This window comes from Salvelinus sp. IW2-2015, linkage group LG31, assembly GCF_002910315.2.
Source record: "Salvelinus sp. IW2-2015 linkage group LG31, ASM291031v2, whole genome shotgun sequence".
Lineage (NCBI taxonomy): Eukaryota > Metazoa > Chordata > Actinopteri > Salmoniformes > Salmonidae > Salvelinus > Salvelinus sp. IW2-2015.
In genome coordinates, this window is record NC_036870.1 from 4,714,487 (window position 1) to 4,729,896 (window position 15,410).

Consider the following 15,410-nt stretch of genomic DNA (forward strand, 5'->3'; position numbering starts at 1 on the left):
TTCCGACTTGACGTYGTGATTTCACCTAGTATTTTYCCGAGTTCCCAGTTYCYKCGAATGCACCATTATTCGGTYTGACTGGATTGACAGATGCGAATGTGGGATTTTATTAGTTTAGTTCGTTTTGTAGTCTACAATTATGAATTAATGTCGCTACCTGTTAAGCAGTAATGCTTAACACAGTAAAAGTWGGAAAAATCACACTTCTCAAATTGTAGATATTTATTTAAAGTAGCATGAAATATTGTAATCTAGACAAATAAATTATTTTCTTTCAGTAGATGTCTGTCGCCCCAGCAAATTTTGCTTGTAAAAATATTTGCTGAGATTGAGAGGGTCCACATCCATTGCTTTTTGGCCATCCTACCATATGCACACTAATTTTTTGTTGTTGTCTGTAGCCTTCATGCAGAAAATAAGAGCGTCTGCTAAATGACTTAAATGTAAATGTAATGTAAATGTAAAAGAGGCAAATGTCTCTGGTTTGTATCTGTGATGCCTCTTCTGTACATCAAATTTATAAATCTAAAAAACTGTTCTCAGTGGAGGAGATAAAACGCTGAAATCTCTAACAACAAGATAAACAAAAAAATGCAACTTTTTGACTAAACCATATAGCTTACATTCTGTTTATGTATGCATCTGTAAGCCAATTGATTGTTTTCACATTTTTATCTAATATACATTTTGGATGCAGAGAAAATAACCTAAATGAGGAAGCTGAAATAAATGCTGATAGACTGCATAAAGTCAAGAGTAAAGTCCAGTGAAGAAATGGGACATGCAATTTAAGCTGAAGTAAATTCAATAAATGATTGTCCAACCTTAGGGTTGCTCAATTACTTGCACAAATTCTAACAATTTGAAATGCTGCAGGCCTACACGTGAGGCCTCGTTATAAAGACATTTGTGCTTTGCACCAACTAGCAGCAGAGAGCAACCGACAGATTCATCTCTTTGCATGTCTATATCACATTTTCCATGTCACATTTTCCCTTTTTAGAGTAATAGAGTATGTGTCTATAGTAAGCACCATGGACGAAGTGAAACAACCTGTTTGTGTGGGCAAAACCAACATTTGCAAATGGACAATTCCATAAAACAAGAATGAAATACTGTAGGTCTGTGAATTAATAAAACATGTTTTATCTCTWTATAATACATAGTCAACTTGTTTTTACAAATAAATCAATCATTTATTCTCTACATTGTTTGTATAATCTATTTCTTTTATTAATCTGCCATTCAATTTATTTAAMTTGATCCCAATCTCTTTACTGTCATCAATTAACATAGAAAAGTGTCGGGTCTGTTAATTCCAAGGTCCATGGCTGTCTTTCCAAGACTGGTCATTGGTGGGCTACCCCCAGTGCTGACTCTGTCCATGCCTGCCGTCATGGGATAAAGCTGTAGAATCCCCCCATTCTGGATCACTGAGATCTCATTCTTCTTCATGGCTAGGCCGTTGGTTATAGCTGATGCGTAGCGGTTCCAGAACCCTGGGTCCACGTTCATGGCCCGTTCCGTCAGGTCCTTCTGAAACATCTCTCCGAACTTCATGGCAGCTTCCCCACCCAGCAAGGCCATGGGGTTCTCCACCGACAGACGCCTGCCTCTTCTGGCTGGTGCGTTGTTCCACATATGAGTGCCCATGTGTACCTAAAGAGGAATAGGGAGAGGGGATGAAGGACATAAAGCCCAAATACATTAACATTAGTCATAGCTATTAGCTAAGCTATAAGCTAAGCTAAAAATATTCTGAAATAGTTTGAACAACAGGTACTGAGACTTAAGAGTGTTTTGGGAGAAAATACAGTAATTACAATCCCATTAAAATGTGTAGTACCTTCAGGTTTCCTTTAGTTGTGAATGCCCTGCCACAGATGGAGCAACCGAAAGGTTTCTCCCCTGTGTGGGTCCGCTCATGGATCTGTAGAGCGCTGGCTGAGGAGAAGTTCTTCCCACATGCATGGCAGTTGTGTTGCTTCGGGGTCCGTCGAAGGTGAGGTGGCCTAAGCAGAGAGGTGATTCCTGGGCTCACCAGAGATGGAGGAGCAGCAGGGACCTGGAGGCCGAATGGATGATGCAGCCCCTCGTTGAAGTTCGTTGGTCGATGGTGCCCATTCATTTCAGATTTGATCATCCTTGGCGCAATGCTGGTAATCAGGCTAGGAATGCTTTGGCTGGAACCTAAAACAATTAGATAAAGGGATGTTTAGAGTTTTAATATGTTGTGGGGATAACTGAATAAGATCTACATTTGCTAGATAGTGAAGGGGGAAAACAACATTTTCAACAATTGTAGTGATATAGAGCATTTAAAAATGGAACACCTTTTTACATTGTTATAACACCTACTCTATACAACAGGTATTATCAGTTGATATTGTTATCTTACCACGTTCTTTACTCAGGAACAGCGTACTGTAAGGACTCTCCTGTTTCACACACTGCCTGTTAGGTTGCATCCCTCTCAGATCCAAAGTCACTCCATTTTCCAGTACCGGAGTTGAGGTGGGCGAATCAAATTCCTCACTCTTCACTGAGGCTTTGATCTCTTGGGACTCTCCACTGTGCTTCCCAGATGGGGAATTGCAGAGGTGGACCTCCGAATTGCTTTGCGCAGGTGACACTGGTACATGCATACACGTGGACGATTCAGACACGGTTGGGCTGCTGGCTGCATTGTGATTCTGTCCTTCTCCCACTATAGAGGAGTGGATAGCAACGCGGCGTTCACTGTCCATAAAACCATTCATCATTGACTTTAGCCCAAAGGAGTGGTTTAGGTTTATGGTGGAGTCTATCATTTTCATTTGGTTCTCCAGTGCAGCTATGCTGAAGACAACAGCATCAGAGTTGGGAGGAGAACTAAAGACAGAGCTCAGGGGTTTAAGGGTATCTACACCCCCCTCCATATTGTCTACCTCTTCTTCTTCTTCATCMTCCTCTTCCTCCCCCATGGAGTTGTCAAACATGAGGTCATTGTCATAGTTTTTCAGGCTGTCAAAGTTCTTCTCGTGGAAGGAGAGATCAGTGTCGAGGTCCTGTAGGCCGTCCATCAAGGGCGAGTTTGAGATCTGACCCCCCATGTGCATGCGGATGTGCTGCTGTAGCACTACAGCGTTGGTGAACTTCCTCTGGCAGATGGGGCATGAATGTTGAACCCGGAGAGGAGGGTTTGCTCTGTGGACACCAATGTGTGTATTCAGGTTTCCTTTGGTGGTGAAAGCCCTGCCACACACCTTACATCTAAAGGGCCTCTCCCCAGTGTGGATACGGTAGTGCATCTTCAGCGCGCTTTGGCAGCTGAGCACGCGGTGACAAAGGACACACTGGTTGGGGTCTGTTATCTTCTTGTCTATGTTCTCCACCAGCTGCTGGAGCTTTGAGGTCTCTGACGTTTGCATAGAGTCCAGGAGGCCACCGAATGGAAACTTTGCTTTGAACGGGTCAGAGGCCAGGGAAAGTGGTAGAAAGTTGGAAGTCAAAGCACTGGGCTCGGGTGTGGATGTGGTAATAGTCATGGCTTTACTTGTTGCCACAGTAAATGGACTCACCCTGGGTCTAGTCATCCAGTTTTGGGGCAGATGGATTTCCTCTGCTTTCAAGACATGGGAGGATTCCCCCTCCTGATTAGACTGTGGAGACTCTAAAGCTGTGGGAACACTGGTTTCATTGCCTGTAGTGTTCAGCGACAAAGACACACATTCACTTAAGGCTGGGGAGGGCCCAAAAGGAGATTTGATGGGTGGTGTGACACTTAGAGATCCACTTGAGCTTCCCATAGTAGTGAGAGTGAAGGGAAGCTGAATGCCCATAGAGGTGGGTACCGTCGCTGAAACAGGCTTGCTATCCAGCCAAGTGGCTCCTGTTTTTTCAGGAGGGAATGACATGCCATAGGGAATACCAGAGCTCGTTGGCACATTGTCTAAATATTCCGGCACTGGATAAGGGTTCATCTGAACATGGGGATACTTTTCTTTGTGTCTCTGGAAGTGGACTTTCAGGTTCCCTTTAGTGGAGAAGCGATTGCCGCAGAGGTTGCACTTGAAGGGCCTCTCCCCGGTGTGAGAGCGCAGGTGGATCTGCAGCGCGCTGTCGCTGCCAAACACTTTGGCGCAGAACCTGCACTTATGTTTGAAAAAGGGCTCCTCAGGGCTGGGCTTGGTGTCGAACATGGACACACTGGGCAGCTTGCCATTCCGGTGGTGCTTCATCAGGGCGGAAAGGGGGTCGAGGGCATTAGTCGTGGCTGCGATGCTGGCCAGGGGGTTGGGGAAGATGACACTGCTGGGGGGGCTCTGAGGTAGAAACGGCAGGCTGGATGGTGAGCTGAGGAGACTGTTGCTCTGATCCTGCATGGAGAGTGGGCTGGACGAGGTCAGGGTCTGAGTACAGCTACTGCTTGTGTGTGAGTATGAACCCATGTAGGGAGGATGTAATGAGGAAATATTGTTGCAGCTAGTAGGGGGAGGGGCAGAGTTGTCCGAGGGAGCTGAGGTACATCTAGCATCTCTCATGTGGGCCTGTCCATATGAAGTTTGTTTGGAGAGTGTGTGGGATCTTTCAAGCACAGATGCCGAAGACACAGACGCTTGTCCATTGACAGCAGAGGGTATGGTCCCAGACAGTGGTAGGACAGGGGGAGCGATGAGGCCTTGGGAGGGGAAAGGGTTTGGTGCCAGTGAAAGGGCCCTGGAGACTGGGTTTAGTGCTGTTTGTGTGGGCTGTCTGTTCATGAAGGCCACCTGGCTACGGATCTGCTCAATAAGCTGCAACTGGTGGACCTGTTGCTGCTGCAAAGCCAGCAGGTGCTCTAGGATCACTGGGATGGCCGCTGTGGCCGCCTTCCCTCCTGCCCCACTACTGTGGAGGCTCTGGGAGAACTGGGCAACAGCCACCCGGGTACTGTGGAGGATCTCCAGCGTTACGTTCGTACTGGGCATGCTGCTGGTCACAGAGGACGACTGAGATGAAGGGATGGCCAACTCAGTTATGTCTGGGGGATTCTGGGGGCTAGATGACTTATATTTGTCGTGGTGCTGCTGCTCCACCTCCATGGATTCATCCTCCTTCTCCCCCATGTTCATCTCCTCTAACATATCTGTGCTGTCATTATCATTATAATTCATAGGCTCCACCAGTTCGAGGCCCCCGTCCACTGACYCCATGTCTGCTGAGTCACTGTGGGCCAGGTTAAGAATGGCCAGGCTGAGGGTTGGAGAGGATCCAGCTGGGGACCCCTCAGGTTCAGGGATCCCCTCATCTTCCTTCACAATGAGGACCTGAGGTAGGTCCTCTGTGCAGCTTCTCTGGTGCTCATACAGTTCGGCCCAGGTGAAGTACTCAGCAATTTGTTTACGCACGTGCGCTTCCTCAATGCCACGGCGGCGCTCCTCSTCATCCATTCCCTCCAATAGAGCTGCATGKAAAACAGGGGGAGAAGAAAAATAATTGTTAGTTAATATACCTAGGAKGACAGACTATAACCCTACAATTACAGTAAGAGTAAACATTTTCAATGATAAACTAAATCTATAGTTTTCATTCTAAATGTATCGATTAATTGCGTCATATTAGACCCAGTTTCTACTAAATTCAATCTCCTTGTATGCAGCTGTTAATTTGATTTGGTTAATCAATCAAATTATGTGACCTACCAATTGTGCATACTGCAACTTAATGAAATTGATTGATTATTGATTTCCAATGCATTCATACAGTTAAAGTGGCATGTCCGTTGAGTACAAATTGGGTCTTTGAATGGCTCATTCCCTATTGCAATCAACCACTCTCATTTCCGCAGCAGGAATTTCAAATGCTATTCTACAACACTTGGCTCTGTCAAACAAACAAATCATTGTCTATTAGAGCATGCCTGGGAAAAATGCACCGTTATCTTTGTGAAATTGTTTACAAAATGGCCTTCTGTAAACAAGCTGAAAGCAAGTTCATACAACAGCAATATTTCCAAATAATATTTCATAGCTAATTCGAATTACTACATTCTGTGAATTCATATGAGATTATATTTAGATTGTAGTCATTTAAAGAACAGAACAGGGAAAAACCCAATAATTGATCTTCATTTAATCAATTCTATAGTAACCTTTTAAATGAGTAGTCTATAATGCTGCTTCTATTTGTAAGCAATAACTAGTTGAACATGTTATCAATTTAGATCATTAAAATATGTATTTATTGGTCTGATGTTGATATTAAATAACTTCACTAATACTTAGCTACATAATCCAGCTATAAACACATGGCAAACCATTTTTTTTATTCCTGGCTGCAAATACCTCCCTCGCACACACAGAAAATTATATTTTAACATGACATTTATCTAGATCTTGGACATGCAATAGCTACTGCTATGTTGATGTAAATTCTATAAGGAATAAACAGACTTTCATACAATCTCATGTCCTCTTGTTCAGTATCCTGAGTGATATTCTGGCAGCTGCAGTAACTGTAAAAAGTATAGAGAGCTTAATTCTTTTAGGCATTAAGCGTCTCCTAAATGCCCTCAAATCAATGCAGTTGACAGGGAAATCGCCATGGCATCTGTTAAAAGCTGTGTGTTGTTAGGAGGCAGATGAGCATGCCAGCTGGGTAATGCTGGGAAGTTCCAGCGAAACAATACTTTATGTGCATCCAAAATGACATCCTATTTCCTATATAGTGCACTTTTGACCACTTCCCATAGGGTTCCATTTTCAACCTTTCTTTTATTGCACATACACCCAAGTTGCTTTTCAATGGGCATTGAAACAACTTTTCAATGGGCATTGTGGAATGAATAAATTCAGTCTATAAAGTCTATAAAATCTGAAAAAAAGGGATAACTGTGCATGTTTTACCCTTCTGTAGAATAAGATAGAATGGAAATATGGCTTAAACTTATCATCGAAACATGAGTGCTGTGATCTATCCAAGGGTTTGTCAATTCAGTACATCAAATAAATAAAATTGAAATGTTTTTTTGATCACTGTTTGTTAAAAAACTAAACATTGTAGCAAAAACATTTTCGGGGGGGGGGGGTGCTTAAAACCTTGTTTCTTACTCCTTTTCAGTGCCTTCCTGGCACTGGTTGAAAAACATTTTCTGGGGGGGTGCTTAAAACCTAGTTTCTTACTCTTTTTCAGTGCCTTCCTGGCACTGGTTGAAAAACATTTTCTGGGGGGGTGCTTAAAACCTAGTTTCTTACTCTTTTTGAGTGCCTTCCTGGCACTGGTTGAAAACAGGGCCGTTGTGACAGCACATACACAAAGCAGCTTTGATAATGTGTGTGTGTGTCTGTCTGTATAGTGTGTCTCTGTCTAGTGTGTGCGCCTGTATTTCTGTGTGTGTGTGTGTGTGTGTGTGTGTATGTGTGTGTTTGTATGCGTGTGTCCAACAATGTCTGGCATACTGTGTGGTAAATAAATTGTAGTTCTGAGGGATTAGTGATGAGTGCTTTTTATGAGTCAGTTCGGTTTCAGTTTGATTCTTTTTTTTAAACGCTTTTCAATTTCAGTTCTGATTGTTGTTTTTTTTTTACATTAAATGCACTATGCATCATGAGAGTGCAATGCTGCAACAACACATAATAAAATAATTAATAAAAGTCCCATGATGGTGGTTACCGCTTATCACTTATTAACCATCATTTGTTCACATTTCTTGACTTTCATAAAATATTTCAGTTGTTGTGTTTATTACATTTGTTTTATTTGAAGACTTTATTATTTCATTCCAAGTCATCATCTCATCTCTATAGAGCTGCTGCCTATGCTGTTCGATAAAATCACAATTTCAGTAGTTCTTCAACGTAAATAAGGCATACTTTTATGGCTGCTGAAAACCAACTAACAATCATATCATGTATTTTCAGGTAGAGATACCTTGCGAAACAACTACTCTCTATCCCTCTTGATCCCACAATTCTTCTCTCACTGTCAGTGTCTGGACCACACTAACCTAACGTGCCAGGCATAAAAGAAACACACAGACTGGACAAGTAGGCGCGCAATGGATTATGGTCATTGTAGTTAGTTAACCTTGTTTCCAACTCTAAACTATGTAGAATATTGGCCTGTTGAAAACTACAACTCCCTACTACATGACACAGTTCAGGCTTGATCTGATTTATCTTTGGCAGTTTCTCTAATGTGAGCATTGAGCTCACAGAAAAAAACTAAACGAAGGCGAATAAAAATAATTGAACCGATGGTTGGTCAATTAGTTGTTTAAAACCTAGAAAATAACAGACATTTCTGCACTAATTAATTGTTACACCAAGTTCAAAAGTAATTGATCGTGGACTACAGGAAAAGGAGGGCCGAGCACACCCCCATTCTCATCGACGGGGCTGTAGTGGAGCAGGTTGAGAGCTTCAAGTTCCTTGGTGTCCACATCATCAACAAACTATCATAGTCCAAGCTTCCTGCCATCCAGGATCTCTATACCAGGCAGAGTTAGAGGAAGGCCCTAAAAATTGCCAGACTCCAGCCACCCTAGTCATAGACTGACGGCAAGCTGTACCGGAGCGCCATGTCTAGATCCAAAAGGCTTCTTAACAGCTTCTACCCCCAAGTCATATGACTGCTGAACAGCTAATCAAATGGCTACCCGGACTATTTGCATTGACCACACCCCTTTAAAAAAAATATTATCTATTATCTATCACTTTACCCCTACTTACATGTACATATTACCTTGACTTACCCCTACTTACATGTACATATTACCTCGTTACCGGTACACCATGTATATAGCCTCGTTATTCTTATTTTATTGTTGCTCTTTTATTTTTTTATTTAGTTCATCTGTAAATATTTTTCTTAACTGCATTATTGGTTAAGGGCTTGTAAGTAAGCATTTCACGGTAAGGTCTACACCTCTTGGATTCGGCGCATGTGACAAATACAATATTATTTGTTTTGATTTAATAACCTAAACAGCATACAAAACATTTGAGCAGAGAATCAGTGTCATTGGCTCATCTAAGTGGGTGGCCTCAAGATCACCAATGTTAAGTCACTTAGCAAACAGAAGTAAGACCATGATGCCATGATTAGCTAGAGTTGGATTCTCTAAACAGATCAAAAATATTTTTCTAATTGATAATTCAAATACTATCATTCTTCATAGTTAATATAGGGAAAGTTGTTGCTGTATCAGAAAGCTACCTCAACAACAAAAACAAGAAAACGTTTCACAATCTAGGTGGATATATTATGGCTCGTACGAGACATAAATGACACAATGCACAATCCAAACACGGGAACAAAGGACGGCCAAAATATATTTGTATCGTTCATTTACTTGCGGAGAGCAAAATCATTCACAGCAATTGAGATTTTGAAATGGAAACAAACAGATCCGAGTGAGGAATCAGTTTACAGAGCAATGGTTCCCGCTCGACAGTGTGGCATACATGCTTCAGAGGTCAATGGCACAGATGTACTAATTGCATTATGATCCTGACATACAGCACTTGCCCCTTGTAGGGTGAGGTGGACAAAGGTTAAATCAGCAGGCTCAATCAAAGCTCATCTCAGAACACACCCCCTGCCTGGTGGGGGAAGGGACAAAGAAGGGCCTTGTTGGCACTCAATGYGATCCCACCTTTTCATAGTACTAATCTGCCACATTTGTCAACAATACAGGCCAAGCATGAAGACCCTAGAAAAAAATGGCCTGATGAGTTGCCTAACATTGAATAACTGGTAAATCCTACATAATCTTTGACAGAGGCGGGGGGGGAAATATTCTAAAAGAATGACTAAAATAGATACCATGCAGATAATATAATAAACCTGATAGTAATGAATCATTTTGAGTTTAAGGACCTCTGAGCAAGATTCTGATGATTCTGATTCAATCATTGTGCCAAACCCTATTACAACCCCTTTAACACCATAACACGTCTAAAACACATCAAAACTAGATGATTTAACTACACCTGTGAGTATTTWAAAAAAATATATATTTTTATCACAAATGAATGTTACCATGAAATATATAATATATTGTCATAAGGATAAATGTGCTATTACTGTAAAATATATTTATTTAAGTTGATATATCCATCAGCCATATGAGAACAATATAGGCCTACACGTATGTGCTGTCCTGAAAACTTTAAGAACATTTAGCCTTTGATTTGGAGGGGGGGAATAGCATTGGTACAAATGACGAATATCTTAAACAAAACAAAAACTGTCATCTAGAATTTGTGTCTATGGAAAATGGAAAAAATACTTTAAGACTATTTGGGAAATGTGTAGAAAGCATAAAATACRTTGTCTAAAAATAGAACTCAATTAAAATAGTCATGTTTGAGTGGCTCAGATAAATATTTAAACAATGTCCTTTCTTGTCTTGAATGGATTGAATAGATTAACGGGATAAATACTATATTGTTGTTGATGTTCATATTTTATACATATAGGCTACTGTATCTGTAAAATATGAATCTAATCAGGGAAACATTTTCAGACCAATAGCCTCCCACTGGGCACACCACGTCATTTCAACATTGATAATTTGGTCATATTTGTTTGAGATATTGATCAATGAGATCACAACCTATATTCCTCCACTCAAAAAGACAGCCAAAAGTTAGTTGAATTTCCGTTGTGTTATCGATATACTTTCAACCATCTAAAAGCACAACCAAATTCCATTGGAAAAACAATGTATGATTTTTGGGTTTGTTGCCACCCAAATGTCTATCAATACGTTTTCAACTATTTAAAATCACAGTCCTATTGTTAAACCTGGATTTTTGGTTGAGATGGAGACGTGAATCCAACATATAAATGATTAATTTGTAGACAAACAGGAATGAAGTCAGTGGCACAGAACTATCTAATCAGAACATACATTGCCTTCAAATGTTGCATTGACAACCAAACACAATTCAACATCACTAAATATCATTACATTTGAAATCAACCAGAGCTTGAAACCCTAGGCCAATTGTATTGTTGATTGTTTTTGTTGAATCCTGGGTTGAATTGAAACAATAGCTGTTGATGATTTTGCAAATTATATATAGGCCTAAATAGCATCATTGATGATTGATAAAGTATGGTCACATTTCATTTGGTCTATTAAACCAACCCTTTGGAATGTCTTCCATAGCAACAGAAAATCTATTTCATTTTTAAGTGGAGATCTCTCAACAACCATTCTCTCGATAGCACATTGGTCATAATATCATAGCTAAGCAGGGATTGGTTAAAACATTTGGTGGAAGACCAAGAGGTAGCTGTAGATAGATCAATTCTCCAGTAGGAGGTGCTGCCCAGCCTATTGTTTTTTTTCTGATAGTGGAAATAATGTTGAAGATCTGACATTGTTTTAAAGGTACAAATTCAACATATTTTATACTAGGTTTGTCTATGTTAATATTTGGTTACCATGATGACATAATCCCGTGGTTTAAATTTCACCCTCAAAACAACAGTTTACTTTTATGCTTTTTTTTCAAATACAATGTATTTTCCATGTAGATTTTACGTCACTATATGTTGACAAAATAACTTGAAACAACGTTGATTTAACCAGTTTGTGCAAACTTTCAATTGCAGTAGAATATGAAAAATTATATGACATATACGTTTTCTTTTCCATACCCGAGGATCAATATAGTCTAATTAAAAAAAAAAAATAGCCTATCTCTTTCAAAAAAACGAAGTAGGCTAGTAGACCTGCCCTAATTATCTTGTACACTTCCATAATCCAAAACGGATCTCTCATTCTAGACTTATAGCTCATTGTGTAAATCATATGTCAATTGTACCATAGTTGCCTACCATATGTGTGACAAAGAAACATTTTTATGATATAGTTTTTCATTAACATTATACAGTTACACTAAAGTATAATATACACAGATAGGGAGCTGATGTGGATCCTCTGTGAAACTATTTCCTTTTTATTAATGGGTCAAAATAATGTCAGATATTTAATGACAAATGGAATAACAATAAAAAATAATTATGTTCATGTAGGGCCTAACTGCTTCCATATTCCTTCACATCGAAAGGATATAGCCTATAGATATCCTACACATCTCTCAGGACACATTTCTACCATTTCCTATGGGCAAAATTGCACGGATAGCTCATGAAAGTGTGCTTTGATATCGATCAGACAATAATCTATCCAGAGTTATCTCATCATATCCGAGGGCAATTTTATGTATTTATGCTAATTTATATGATTTATCTAGGCTGTAAACTACCATTTATTTATAACACTTTCTTAGATTGAATAAGAAATATCACACTGAGGTGCAGGATAAAGAACGTTGAAAATCTGCTCCCATTCACCGTAGTCCTTATATTTGTAACAACTTGGGAAGTAAAGGAAATACTAAAATCTTTTTTTTAAGTCCTTGACCCTAATAAAAAAAATTTTTAAATAAGGTAAAGGGTTATAATAATATATGAATGGTTAGGAAGGATTATAATAATATATTAATTAAATACTATTCAAGCTAAATAGGCCTACTGTAGCCTATTATAGTCTGGCAATCAAATATGCCTTTGAGAACTTATTTTAATGCTTTTTTTTGTTGCATAAAAGTGTGTGTGAATCTCACGTACCATGTTCTGTGGCGACGTCAGTTTGCAACGCTTCTTCGTCCAATTTGAGATGTTGTGGCTTCGCTTGCTTGCGGCGGGACATGTTGTCAGTTCTCTGCTAGTTGCTCTTGTTGCCTTTGGCGGATACATCAGCATCTAACAAATAAAACCCGTCAGAGAGAGTCGGGTCTGTGAAATAAGGGATAACCTATTAGCTGGTGTTACTTACCCATGTGCAGATTGCGCATGTCAGTGTAATTATGATGGAGGATAATGCTTGATGACTCTTGGTGGCTTTCGATGGGGGATTGGCTAAGGTCCAGCTGACCCACACTAGATATGGAAATGAGGGATGGATTTGATAATTACACTATACTTTACTTCCTATCCACCTGTCTTTCCGCACGGTCCACCGTACAACAGTGATGGACATTACTAAGTCTAGAACAGTTCTCTCCCTTCTGGTTGGTTTTGTTCTGTTGTTACCCGCCACACTTTTGTAAATGTATTTGTGCCATTAGTTTTTATTGTAGCCTACCTTTTCTACCCAACGCGTCTTTAAGTTTAAGGAGTCCCATTGTTATCACAAGTCCTTTCTTTTCATTTACTCCACTTCCATTTCTGTTTCTTCCACGCTTTGACTATTGCACTTTATTTTGGAGATCTACACATGGATAAGAAAGTCCTGGCTGGAAAAGTGTTGCCCAGTGCCTTTATCCTCCTCGTCTTCTATTTCTCATTAAGCTGAGCGGAGGGGGAAAGTAAAACAAAAAAAATGAAGATAGCAAAAGTCCGGTTCAGGTGCCCCAAAAGATGTCACGGAGCCGTGATCGAATATGCGTAAAAGTAATGTTCCTATTCCCAGACCGACGGCGAATCTCATTGCGATGGTCGTTCCGAGGAGCGGGTTCTTGGTCTTCCTTGCCCGCAGCTGCTATTCTTTAGAAGCCTCCGCCTCTAGTCCATTATGAGAAGCCCTGTAGCCGAATGTGATAGGCGACCGCTAGGATGCCACAGAAGGTGTTGGAAGCGTTACTTCAGTTTCAGCGACCTCCCACAGCGGATGTTTCAGTTGGCTTATGGAGCCATTTTACTGGGTTGATAAGTTGTTTTCGCAAACAATCAAACTGAGTGTAACTAACATTAGCCTATAGATAATTAAATTACAAATGTCCTTTTTGAGGTTTGATGTCTTACTGAGAATACACTGTTGTAAGAGTTGTGTGGATATAATTCACTAATCATTCCCTTTCTGAGATAACATGATGTTTTAAATGAAATGTATCAAAGTGGGTGTTTTAGTTGTGGCCCTCTCATCAGCTATTGTTCAAAAGTCTGTAATTATGGTATTAMAATATGTGGCCTGCCTGGAGAGGGCAGAATCAGCTGTTAATAACTGCATGTAGGACTACTACACAACAGCCTTGTATTGATCGCCTTGTCTCCCATTCCCTTGGTATAGAGCGGTAAGAAGACCCACTCCTTGAGGAATAGAATTTATTTTGACCTATCAGCTTTCTACAGACTTATGATGAGTAGCGAGAGTGGTTGAGAGCTCCCTTATCTCTGGAACTTAACCCTCCTTGATATAATATTGATTCTGTACAACTAGCTCGGCACACAAACTACCTACTTGACCACTATCATGTACAACTATAATGCCGGAACACTGATTTCCTGCTTCTGCAAAGAAAATCGCATTTTGTCACCGGTTTGTGTGATTTCATTTCAGYACCGTACTTTTACCAAAGAGAAGCGCAATAGCTTACAGTACAGACACAGGTCAGCCTACTTAAACTGAATGTGTGAACCTACTTATCATGAGTAAATGATTTAACCCAATAGGATAGTACATCACATGCATGCTATAGCGAGAGAGAAAAAAGTGCATGAGCTCCAGTAGAGGGAGGGGTTTAGGGAAGTGTTTCTTTCCCAGGGACCAGTGAGATTTGTGTTCTGTTCGTTCAAACATCTGATTATTTAGATTTTTTTTTTTTTACGGTATCAGATCGTTTTCACCGTGGGGCACAATTAGACTTTCTCAATCCTGATATGTGCATGCAGAAAAAATATATTTTCCAAAATACATTGTTATAGATGGTAAACAATCGTGGTAAAGTATGTGTGTATAAAAAAAAACATGTTTACTGCATTTTGTCTGTGACACTAAAGTCTCAACGGAACAAGAAGCTCGTTTCAAGGTGAACAGCGTCTTGGAGGCCAGGGCTCAAGTGTACACGTTGAAGTGCTTCCTGTGGCATGCTTTTGTGTGCATTGATTACAGTCGGGTGTGATTTAATACTGGCCAACTGGATGAGCAGATTTGACCCCCATTTCGGTCAGGATCTGTCAGCTGAGGAATGTGTGTACTACGTGGGTTTGGTGACCTACGATCAAGATATGACATCCTGTGACCCCTGACCCTGTCCGTGCTCAAAGACACTGATCAGCAAGACAGCAACAGCAAAATGCTATGCTTTGCATCATGRGTTAGACAACAGATGACTGACACCAGAAGGGCCTGGTGAGGGCTGTACAAGGAAGAACAATTCAAATCTATTTGGAGAGACAACACCATTTCTCTGACATTGAGCAACATTGCAGGTGTTTTACTATTTACCACATACGGAACACCTTACATTAACTTGCACCTGTGTAGTAACGCTGTAATTACTATTGTAGCAACATTACATAAGCATGTTACATATCAGCATGGTACTATTGATAGTAAGCTTCTATAGTTATCACTTGGTATTACTTATTTGAAAATATCATTCCACTAAAGGGTTCTCAGAGGAGCACCATGTTTGGCAACCTTCAGTGCA

At 40.4% G+C, this 15,410-nt stretch overlaps 1 protein-coding gene across 1 annotated transcript; it reads right to left on the reverse strand.

Annotated features, from left to right (window-relative positions):
- Nucleotides 1-1,187: 1,187 nt before the first annotated feature.
- Nucleotides 1,188-13,717, reverse strand: sall3b (spalt-like transcription factor 3b). The gene is made up of 5 exons (XM_023976678.2): nt 12,815-13,717; nt 12,607-12,741; nt 2,399-5,425; nt 1,847-2,190; nt 1,188-1,659 (listed from the first exon to the last, which is right to left on the reverse strand). Exons 2-5 carry the CDS (start codon nt 12,686-12,688, stop codon nt 1,288-1,290), a joined length of 3,825 nt encoding a protein of 1,274 aa, XP_023832446.1. The 5' UTR covers nt 12,689-12,741; nt 12,815-13,717; the 3' UTR covers nt 1,188-1,287.
- Between the last annotated feature and the right edge of the window lie 1,693 nt (nt 13,718-15,410).